At 43.3% G+C, this 12,259-nt stretch overlaps 1 protein-coding gene across 4 annotated transcripts in view; it reads right to left on the reverse strand.

Annotated features, from left to right (window-relative positions):
• LOC144519434 (nectin-2) overlaps window positions 1–12,259 on the reverse strand; it is a 75,668-nt gene that overhangs the window by 23,187 nt on the left and 40,222 nt on the right. For 2 of the 4 annotated variants that reach the window (XM_078252552.1, XM_078252550.1), the window contains exon 7: window positions 5,648–5,728. The exons of 1 other annotated variant lie outside the window; for it this stretch is intronic. In XM_078252552.1, the coding sequence (XP_078108678.1) occupies window positions 5,648–5,728 (81 nt within the window). Of the gene's footprint in view, window positions 1–5,647; window positions 5,729–6,963; window positions 12,015–12,259 lie in introns of those variants that run through there. One more of the 4 variants, XM_078252551.1, reaches the window with a different exon arrangement.

Genomic DNA, 12,259 nt, shown 5'->3' on the forward strand with positions numbered 1-12,259 from the left:
ATTCATACCAACACAGTCACACAAACACACACAGAGACGTGTGCACACTTAGCTCAAAGCTACACTCCCTGGTGGTCATAATGCATTCACATAATGTTCTTTGTTTTCTATTTTCTAGAACAGGATTTGTTCCAGGTAAGTCACAGCATGAAGACCTTTCGGGGCTCATTTAACTCACAAACATGCATGCACTCACGCTGTAACTTCCATCTGGTGATGGTGGGCGTTGGTGCAGGTGTGTCGAGGTCAGCGGCATTTAAAGCTTCTTTCCCGTCTCCCTTATACTCACACATGATTTGATGTGAGAAGCTAAATCAACACAGCTGCAACAACTCAGCCCTCATCGTCCTCCTCCCTTCACTCAACCGTCTTCCACTCCATCTTTAATCAGGCGTCTCCTCCCTTTCTCTGTTCTGATTTTTGTCCTTTTGCTCTCTTCGTCCTCCCAGACCCCTTTTATTCAATCTTGCATTAGTCACTGTTAAATGTATATGCCGGCTAGCTCTCTGTAGCTTTTGCCAGTACACAAGGCCTTAGATCTCAATCCTCCACCCCTTCACTCTGCTCACACCATCCAACCCTCTTTGCCCTCCATCTCGCTCAATCTCTCTCTCCCTGCCCTTCTCTGCCCTCCTAGCAGTCGGCCCGAGCATGTGCTACCCCGGGGGAGACGTGCCTCATCCGCCCAACAATGCACTGCAACCACACAGTTACCTCCAGCCCTGTCAGCACGGGACAGGAAGAGTAAATGCCCAGGGCCTCGAGGGGAAACAGGAGCATCCACTTCCCCCTGTCTGTATGCCTGGGTCGGTATACTATTTATATAAGAGTGTGTGTGTGTGTGTGTGTGTGTGTGTGTGTGTGTGTGTGTGTGTGTGTGTGTGTGTGTGTGTGCCTAAACAAAACTGAATGACCATAAGCCAGAAGATCAGATGTTATCGCTTACCGCTTGAGGAAGAGGTGATACAATGTCCAATTTCCTGTGATTATTTACAAATGTAACTTCCTCTGCACTTTGCTTTCACCTTGCTCAACATGATAACAATACTCTATTCAACTGAACAAACTTTTAAAGCACCCTCTCTCGTATAAAATAATGTGTTCATTATTACTTTGACAGGAAAGTCCTTGGGATATTTTTGTTGAAATTGATGTCAATCAAACAAGCTTGTCCATACTTTGACAGTGCATTTTTTCAGTATATTTTCTCAGTATATATTAAGATGTGGAACAACTAGAATTTTCATTTGCATTTTGTTAACATAAGGCAATGCCTGTTTCCAGAACAAACAGTGGATGAGTGGTTGTTGCCTGACGCTGCTGCCTCCCCCGCATCCACTCAAAACAAACTCTTAAAAAGTAACTAACCTAAGCAAAGACAGCAAATTAGAGCAGACATCATAATTCCCACAAAAAAAAGACCTACGGCACTATAACCTGTGCCACTGAAAAATACCTAATCTTTCAAAAACAACCATGGTCTGAAAGCAATTCGGTCCGTTACATACCAGCTCCCAAATTGTCAACAAGCCCCAATTTGTCACAAACTGGCTCAGACAGTGTGAAATTAAGAACTCCATACACTTTCTTAAAAAAATTTCAATTTCAATTTAATGTCAATATAGAGTGAAAGTAGGTGATATCAACAGTGAAAGCAATAAATGGGTGTGTGGAATACAAAAGAAGTGTAGTATAGTGCAACTATAGATGATTAGAACAGTGACACAATGTTCATGTTTAGACTTTGTACACTGACCATGAGGTTTAAGTACTGACATCTTTAACTGGAGGAAGTTCATATTAGGGCTGCACAATATGAGGAAAATATGCAATGAAATTGTTGAATACCGTGATAACGATATTATTTGTGATAAATAAACAAGTCAACAACAAAGTCTACTCAGTTCTGCATTTCTGCTGCTTTCAGGAATTCTGCTAAAATACAACAGATTGCTTGTTGAATTTAAAACAAATGAAAGGAAATCATTTCCAACATTCTTTTATTCAACAAATTGAACATTGAATTGGATATAAAAGGCAGCACTAAAAAAGAATGACAGTTTCTTTTTAAAGTGTATTTTTCTACTGATATTTTCTTTCAACTAAACACAAAAAAAATCACGGAATTTCTTTTGCGATATCTGGGCCTTTCGCAATATGTATATCACGCCAGTTGATATTGTAATGACGATAAAAAACGATATATTGTGCAGCCCTAGTTCATATCCACATCAAATGAACAATGCAGTCTACTGTAGCGATTTTTAGCCATGCTGGTCGGTCCATGACTTATCTCAACAAATACTGGATTCATGCCATGAAATCAGACATTCATGCCCAGAACATGATTCCTACTGACTTTGATGATCCCCTGAGTTTTCTTCTACTTTCACATGAGGTTCACATGTGAGTGAAATGTCTCAAAATCTTTTGGCATGTGGTATGCGCCTTAACACCTTGTAATAATTTTGGTGACCTCTACAGTCAGGTCCATAAATATTGGGACATCGACACAATTCTAATCTTTTTGGCTCTATACACCACCACAATGGAGTTGAAATGAAACGAACAAGATGTGCTTTAACTGCAGACTTTCAGCTTTAATTTGAGGGTATTTACATCCAAATCAGGTGAACGGTATAGGAATTACAACAGTTTGTATATGTGCCTCCCACTTTTTAAGGGACCAAAAGTAATGGGACAACTGGCTGCTCAGCTGTTCCATGGCCAGGTGTGTGTTATTCCCTCATTATCCCATTTACAATGAGCAGATAAAAGGTCCAGAGTTCATTTCAAGTGTGCTATTTACATTTGGAATATGTTGCTGTCAACTCTCAATATGAGATCCAAAGAGCTGTCACTATCAGTGAAGCAAGCCATCATTAGGCTGAAAAATCTAAACAAACCCATCAGAGAGATAGCAAAAACATTAGGTGTGGCCAAATCAAATGACCGAAGAATACTTTCCCTGGTGAAGAAAACACCCTTCACAACAGTTGGCCAGATCAAGAACACTCTCCAGGAGGTAGGTGTATGTGTGTCAAAGTCAACAATCAAGAGAAGACTTCACCAGAGTGAATACAGAGGATTCACTACAAGATGTAAACCATTGGTGAGCCTCAAAAACAGGAAGGCCAGATTAGAGTTTGCCAAACAACATCTAAAAAAGCCTTCACATTTCTGGAACAACATCCTATGGACAGATGAGACAAAGATCAACTTGTACTAGAGTGATGGGAAGAGAAGAGTATGGAGAAGGAAAGGAACTGCTCATGATCCAAAGCATACCACCTCATCAGTGAAGTATGGTGGTGGTAGTGTCATGGCGTGGGCATGTATGGCTGCCAATGGAACTGGTTCTCTTGTATTTATTGATGATGTGACTGCTGACTAAAGCAGCAGGATGAATTCTGAAGTGTTTCGGGCAATATTATCTGCTCATATTCAGCCAAATGCTTCAGAACTCATTGGACGGCGCTTCACAGTGCAGATGGACAATGACCCGAAGCATACTGCGAAAGCAACCAAAGAGTCTTTTAAGGGAAAGAAGTGGAATGTTATGCAATGGCCAAGTCAATCACCTGACATGAATCCGATTGAGCATGCATTTCACTTGCTGAAGACAAAACTGAAGGGAAAATGCCCCAAGAACAAGCAGGAACTGAAGACAGTTGCAGTAGAGGCCTGGCAGAGCATCACCAGAGATGAAACCCAGCGTCTGGTGATGTCTATGAGTTCCAGACTTTAGGCTGTAATTGAATGCAAAGGATTTGCAACCAAGTATTAAAAAATGAAAGTTTGATTTATGATTGTTAATCTGTCCCATTACTTTTGGTCCCTTCAAAAGTGGGAGGCACATATACAAACTGTTGTAATTCCTACACCGTTCACCTGATTTGGATGTAAATACCCTCAAATTAAAGCTGAAAGTCTGCAGTTAAAGCACATCTTGTTCGTTTCATTTCAACTCCATTGTGGTGGTGTATAGAGCCAAAAAGATTAGAATTGTGTCGATGTCCCAATATTTATGGACCTGACTGTATACTTTTCATCCAGCACCATCATCGGGTCAGGATCATTTTGGTATTTGGTTGTAAACTAAACTAATGACATTGCCATCAGACTACCTGCTAAACATCAGCATGTTAGCATTGTCACTGTGAGCATTGCTTTTAGCTCCTCACAGAGCTGCTAGCATAGCTGTGGTTTTGGTCTTGTTATACAGTGCAGAGGAAAAGAAAGCAATTGGAGAAGTTCACACAAACTTCAAAAAAGTTGTCTAGACCCACAGACATCACCAGACGCTTGTTATCTCTCCTTGTGATGTACCGTCAGGCCTGCAGAGCCTTCTTCAGTCTAGTCTTCAGATGAATCCCGTGCATGGACTGAGGTCAAATGACTGACTTGGCCAGTAAAGAACATTCCACAGTTTGGCCATAAATCTCCTTAATTACATTGTCTCTATGCTTAGGATCATTGCCCTAAAACTGGAGGAGTATGTACAAAAACTAAGAGCTATGAGTCAGAACCAATGTACTGGACAGAGCCAAAATAATGAGAAACACATTACTGATAGTTAAAAGATGAGCCAGATAAAAGATGCAGTGTTTGATACAAGTATTCCAGTAACTGCAAGACACACACACAGCTGGAGATTTGATGATTTGCCAAAGGCAAGAACAAGAAAAAGCCAGTCGCTTTAAAGCCAAGAAAAATATGAGGAAAACTACTTTAATAATTGAGGTCAGAGGCAGACACTTGCTTTAATCCATGTGAAGGCCCAGGTCACCACATCCATCACTCAAAAATGCATGCAACAGTCCAGGCCATTCATCACTCACTCTGGGATTTATTAGTTAGCTCTGGAGCCAGAGGGTGAGAGGTTAAATGAGCAACATTGTGTTAGCAGTTATCAGCAGAAAGAGCCCAAAGTGGGTCTGTGTGCTAATCCACACACACACACACACACACACACACACAGATGTTTAATCAACACTGCGGCTGGAGCTACCAGAGCTGGGAGTTAAATATACAGCCATGTACAACATGCATGTTTAAAACAGTACACACACACACACACACACACACACACACCACGCTTAAGCTCATAAACACTTTACCACACAAACATCCTGTGGAAATCTGAGCTGTCTGCAGCCCAGCAAAGCACTCCACAGGCACCTAACCACATGGACATGAACATACTTCTTCAGCACACTGTATGATCAAATAACACACTTGCATGCTCAAGTCTAATACACGCCTACACACAAACAACTTGATATAAACAGGGCCACTACCAGCCAGCCAGATTGCCCAGGGGCACCGCACCATGTCTCATCACTGTAAGCTAATGTTGAACACAGCGGTAGTGCTTGGCGTAGCTGCTGTCACTTTGGCTTCATATCCAGGTTATTTGCTCGGAGCAAATAGGCCAGGTTCTGCGTTGCAGGGTCACCACTTTCACATGAGGTGCATTCTTTTTCAGTGACAAACGCAATGCAAAATGTAAGTGTTGAACAGGCTTTTATTACTAGGTCCAGCTTAAAAGTCTTTCTGCTGTGCTTGAGTCTTTAACATTCAGCTAGAAAACCAAAGAAGTCAGAGTATGTCTGTGTGTGGAGTGTGTGCAAGTGCTCTATCTCACCAGCATCAAATCCAAAGCAATTAGAGAGGCCAGATGGTGGGCTGGACTCACAGTAAATAGCTCTGCATTGACAGAAGAAGCCTGCAACAAAAATGAACTGTGACAAGGAGCCAGGATGACACACAGCTACATGACGGCATCAAAGCACCAGGCAAACATCGGGGATGCGCTACCATAACTGCCATAAACCAACTGTCACAGTCGTGGGGATGTTACAGCACAACTTGATTGGATTGTGGTGGCGATATAGAGGGGGTACTTGTATGTAAAACCAAATAAGGCAGGTGCACATACACGCATGAACACACACATTCTCTCCAATGCCAGAACATTCATACATAAACCTGTACACACTCAGACAACCCTCTATGTGCCCTTCTGTTAAAATTTGACCAAACCAGTTTGGTTTAGTCAGAGTTTAAACAATGCAGCCTTTGAGAGGCGCTCCATTCACCCAGTTTCAGCTTGGCCTGCACATTCCCCAACTGAAAACACAAACTGCCTCCCTCCAGGCGAAGGTCGTCTGTCTGTCTGTGTGTGTGTGTGTGTGTGTGTGTGTGTGCTTGTTTAACTATATTTGTGGGGTCCAAAAACTGGGAGTCCAGTATACTTGTGGGGTCCCAACAGCTTTGTGGGGCCAAAATGGTTAGGGTGAGGTTTAAAGTTAGGCATTTAGTTGTGATGGTTAAGGTTAGGGTAAGGGGCTAGGGAATGCATTATGTCAATGACAGGTCCCCACAAAGATAGTGCCACAAACCTGTGTGTGTTTTATTGGAGCTCCACTGAATGCAATGATTACAGATCTTGAAATAAGAGTTAATTTGCGCTTTTTATCATCACTCTTCATAATCCACATGCTCAGGTGAAAAATGTGCCCTTTAAAACAACTACAGCAGTCTCCTACATACCTGTTACTAAGGCAGCAAGTTTACTTCAGCCAACCAGAGACACATATGTGAATCAGGGACTGAGAGGAGGTGGAGCTTGAGTACAGGACAATTGTTATCCACAAAATGGCTTCTCCTTTTCCTGTGCTGTTATCACACACAGAGATTTATCAACACTGAAATGAGACAAACAGCCAGCCCAGGAAATGAGAGTGAAAAAAACAAACAGGGGGGTGGTGTGTCTGGACTGTGAAGGATGGGTGACAAGAGAGAGAGGCCACTTCATATCCCGATCAATTAATCTATAAATTGAATCAGTGAGAATCAATGGCTGGCACTTGTATTCAATCTGGCTCCTCAGTCATCCAAGCTAACCTCAAGAGACAGAGGGAAGAAAAGGAGAAACAGACACCACACGCAGCAACACTGGACCATTTCAAAAATCAAGAAATCTTTAATAGCAACCAAATACGAAAAAATATTGAAAGACATGACAGAATGGTGACAACAATTCTAGTTATTTTCTTCTTTTTTTTTTTTCAAAAGACCATAATATATTTGAAATTAAAGAAAATACAAAAAGAAAAACGTTTACACAGAGCAGTCAATAACAAAAAGCACATTTTGGGGTAAGACTGTTTTGTTGTGTGTACAGTTCATTTGTATAGAAGAAGCACATTTGCCAGTTTTGGCAGCAATCACAGCGCAGCAGTCAAAAATAAAGCACTCAGAAAAGATAAATTATAAAGCACTGCAAAATAACAGAAAAGAGGGGAAACTGTAATAGGCGAAAATAAATCCTTCATGCTTGCTGTCACTGAGAAATACACAAACGTGACACCATAAATTAGTAATATCTTTTTCTCTGCTACATATTTATATATTTATACTATGTACACAGGGAGGTTTTCTCTTCTTATTTTTTTCCTTTTATGCAAGTGATATGGGAGATGTTAAGGCTTTCATTAATCATCAGATGTTTGGAGCCGAAGGAATAGCAACAGTAAAGAAAAAGAAAAATATTGGGTATTTTTACTACCTAACCTTGTGCTAGACCCGGGTCAGGATCGTGGATTTCTCTAAAAGCATTTTTGTCTGACAAGCCTTACTTGCTGAGGTGGGTGGCAACGGTGTGTGTGTGTGTGTGTGTGTGTGTGTGTGGAGGTGGTGTCGCGGTTGCTGAAGTGAGAAAAGTTGAAAACAACATTTGAGCTAACTGTTTTGAGCTATCAAAACAGACGGAGAGGGGAGCAGGTCAGCGCAATGGCGTTTTTATTAAAGCTGTATCCATGTGTAGAACAAAAGTGGAACTCTCAAACGGTTTCCTAAGAAGCCTGTTTTTCTGACACTGGGTGAAAGGTGTGTGTCCCTGAACGTGTAGTTGTCTCAGTTCTACATGGTCGTTGATTCTGGATTGGGTTGGACAATTTGAGGAATAGAAAGCAGTGGAGCAGGGGGCACATCATGCTGCAGGTCTTTCCACAGTAACAGGACACAGTATATGTCCTGACAGAGCCACTGAGCAAGAAGAGGAGAAAATAGTGTTTTGTGTGTGTGTGTGTGTGTGTGTGTGTGTGTGTGTGTGTGTGTGTGTGTGTGTGTGTATAGCTATGTGAGCGCATTTGTGTGGGCTTATGTCAGGAGATGGCAGAGTTGTCAGGTATGAGGTGTCTTCTACCCAGTTGGGCTGTGGGAGTGAACATAATGAGAGTGACTGAGGGGTGTTTGTGTGTGGGCGAATGTTTCTCTGCATTCTGCGTATATGTACAGTATGTGTGTCCGAGTGAGTGTGTCTTCGAAATGCACAATAATATCTTCAGTTTGCCAGTGTTCCATGGTGACAAAGGGTGGCTACTCTGGTTACAGCCCCAATGGCAGTGAGAGCTGTCCCAAAGCCACACGCGCGCACACACACACACACGCGCATGCACACGTGCATGCACACGCACACGTGCATGCACACGCACACGTGCATGCACACGCACACGCGCATGCACACGCACATGCACACACACACACACACACACACACACACACCCCTTTGCCTGTGTGGTCACGGTCTACCTGATAAATTATTGTGGGTATTGTTGTTGTGCGGGGTATCTGTCAAGGAGAAACCAATTTTGTGTGCTTATTATGTGGAAATGCAGGCAATGCTAACTTAAAAAAAAATATATATCATTCCCCCCCACAATAAAAATCAACTCTTAGGCTTTAGGCAAACTCAGTCAGTTCTGTGTGTTTTAACACCCAAACCACAGAGGTATTCATTAGATTAAAAATTACATTCTGAATTCCCCTGTGAGACATTTGAACTTTAGGCTTAGCCGACCCAGAACGCTTTCCTTACTTCTACAACACTGGCTCCATCGATCTGATATTTACATTGTCATAGATATCCACATTTTCACATGAAAAAAAAAAATGCTTACATATATAGTACACAGATACCTCACACCAAAATGTACATAAAAGTTTTGTCCCTTATCACTATTTTGACCCCGAAAACCAAGTATTACACTTATATTTCTCTTTGCAGTGGTGACACACACAAGTGTAAAAATAAGTAATACATTTTTTATTTTGAGTGGTTGTGGCAAATCAGCTATGTTCAGTAAATTTACTGTACTCCAGGTTGACAGGAGTTGCATTTATGTATAAGCTAAGGCCATTAGACGATAATCCTATTGAACACACTGGCTTACAATATGCTAGACTGTGCTCAAACACTGAATGCTGTCTGTTTGTCATCTGCCTCCCGTGTCTTTCTTTCTGCCTCTCTGAAGGTTAACAGCCATCACAATGGCAAACTACGACTGGCTCACCCTATACAGATACTTGTACAGTATGTGAGTGTTTCTCACCTCTATAGCTTAAGGTTAAAAATAACTATGATAGGAAATGCCGACAAGCGCAGTCATCCTTGCTCTTGTCAATGGGTCACCCTGCATTTGACCGCATGACCTGCAGCGAACTGCAACCCAGATCTTTGCTGGGCCTTACAAGAGGGCAGTACAGTCATCGAGAGCACTCACCAGATTCCCAGTGGGTCAAAGGGGGAGTTGATTAGAAGTCCAGGATTAGAGGAGCTACAGTAGGGCTTCTCTCCAAGATTGTCCATCACAGTCATCCAGTGGCTACATAGATACAGTGATGCATGCAAATGTACACGCTGAGGCTCAAAAACAGCAACGTGCAGTAGCCACAGAGTAATATTTGCCTGAGCGGGCCTCTGGTGGCTCGTTTAAAGGATAAATTAACAGTCAGGAGACAATCAGCCCTGAAGCTGCATCATAAAGGGCCATTTCACTGCCTGTTGCCTGTTAGTCAATATGACTCCCATAGCTTGGCTGTGGACGCAAACTTGTATGTCTCCCGATCAATTCACTACATTAAACAACATCCACTAATGGAAAGAAGTATTACATGATCTCATTGAAAATCTATCTAACATAACACGGTCATACTTTGGGGTGGGGTTCTGTTACATCTGGCCACTTACTAAAGTGCGGGAGAAGGAAGTAGCATCCATGCAGTGGAGTGAACATGGCCACTCCAGGTGGATTAGTCAGTCCTGGCATGTCAGGCCAGGCCGGGCTGGAATAGAGTAAGTGGGGCGTTTGACACATCAGGAGCAGTAAAATACTCCTCTGCTCTCTGTGGCCCTGACCTCGACATTACCAGATAAATCATAAACTCCCCATAAACACTGGGAGAGAGGGATGGGGAGAGGGATGAAGAGAGAGAGAGGGGGGGAACAGAGGCATGATAGAGAGATAGAGGTGGGAGGGGGAGGAATTCCCACGTCATAAACGATGAGTGGTGGCAATCTGTTGGTCCCGGCTAAGCGAGTGACTTTACGGCTCATTACCAATGAAGCTCCTCCTGTCAGGAGCGCTCTGAAGAAACGGGGATGAGGAGGAAGAAGAAAAGAAGAGACATGCTCCTCTCTTGTCCTCCTGCATCCCTCTCTCCATCCCTTGACCCTGTCAGATCGACTACACCTCATTCCCTCATCTCTTGTTTACCGTCTCTTACCTCCAGGCACAGTACAAAAGTTTGCATGTGAATACCTTGTTAGCTCAAACTCTCTGCAAACTTACTTTGTTAAATTCAGCTGCTCTTGTATTAGTGCAGCACAAGGACCTAATGTTCTTTTTACATTTTGTAAATTCAAGCGTTCAAGTTTGAGAGAAAGGCAGAGAGAGCGGACATGAAAGCTTGCCAGTAGACATGAGCAAATACTTTGTTCTCTTCTCTAAATCACCTGATGGCTACTGTCTATACCTTCAAAAGCTTCTTCCCAACCCATCACTAGCTACTAACTACCTACTTGCTGTCACAGCACAACACATTACCAAAACAAAAGGTTTCCCACAGGAGGACTGGAAAAAGCAGGCAACACGTAACTGCTTGACAACTACTTCCACTTGCTTCTGTTTTGGTGAAGAAAAGAGTGAATATGCAAGTGAGTTGCCTCTTCTATAGCCAAGCTTGTATCATGATACCATCATCCTTCTCCCACACACACTACATAGTTTCTCTCTTTAAGTGTGTCTGTCAAGAGTCCTCGTCAAGGTCCCAGTGATAGCGATAGCATGAGTAGAAGCAGTGGGAGACAGGTTGTTTCTTTTTCTCTGTTTGATTTTCAGTTCTTATGGACCAGATAACACCAACACTTCTTTCAGAATATCCCTCTGCACCATCCTGTTCATTCAGTCCATTCTGGGGCTGCTGTGATTAATAATAGGCTATGTTTAGAATCAATTTTCAAAAATAAAAGTGGTATCATTTTCTCTTCTCTATCAGACAGGGACGAGACCCTGTAGCCACAAAATCCTCGGGAGGAATCCTCCATGCCTCTTTTTTCTCCTCCTCCTCCTTTCCCCTTCCACTTCTCTATACATAAACAGCAGTCCGTGAGATGACGGAGCCATCCCGCTGGGACTCCATGTCATCATCCAGGTAATCGCCAATCATATCGTCCTGGTCATGCGGTGGGCGAAGCTGAAGGATGGGGGCTCCTCCACTGAAGTGGTCATACCTCTCCTCCTTCTCCAGCTCATCAAACTTCCTCCTCTCCGCGTCGTCTAACTCGTTGCTTAGCAGGATGTCTTGGGCGGTGGGTGTAGTGGCAACAACTTCAGGCCGGCCCCCCATGGTGATCGGCTGGTGGTGGTGGTTGTTTTTCTCTCCAAGGCCCTGGTGGGATGAGCTGTCGTTGTAAACGTAGATGGGGCCGTTGTTGTTACTGCCTCCGCTGCCTGCGCCTACACCCGTGCCGTTCTTGCTGGCCTTCTTGCCACCGCCAAATATGCGCGTCTTCATGTCACTGCCGCCATTGCCGCGGTAACCCTGCCGTTGTCTGCGGCTACGGGTGACAAGCACGGCGATGAGAGCGGCAACCAAAAGGAGGGCCAGCAGGGAGCCAATCACAGCTCCCGCCACCATGCCAGCATTGGATGGGTTCACTGAGGGCTCTGTAGGGGGGAGGAGAGGCAGGGAGGGAGAAAAAGGAAGAAAGGAATATGGTTGAGAAAGGGAAAAAAAAGAGAACCATGTGAAACAGAGTGTAAGAGGGAAAATATTGACAGCATAAAAAGGAGAAGGAAGAAAGGGTAATGTCAGGGAAAACCAAGAAAGGTAGGAGTAGGATGATGTCAGTGGTGCTGGTCCAAACTGTATTCAGTGAAGTGTTTAAGTGCTGAGATGACAGTAGGCCTAC

The sequence above is a fragment of the Sander vitreus genome, chromosome 6 (assembly GCF_031162955.1).
Source record: "Sander vitreus isolate 19-12246 chromosome 6, sanVit1, whole genome shotgun sequence".
In the NCBI taxonomy this organism is placed as follows: Eukaryota; Metazoa; Chordata; class Actinopteri; order Perciformes; family Percidae; genus Sander; species Sander vitreus.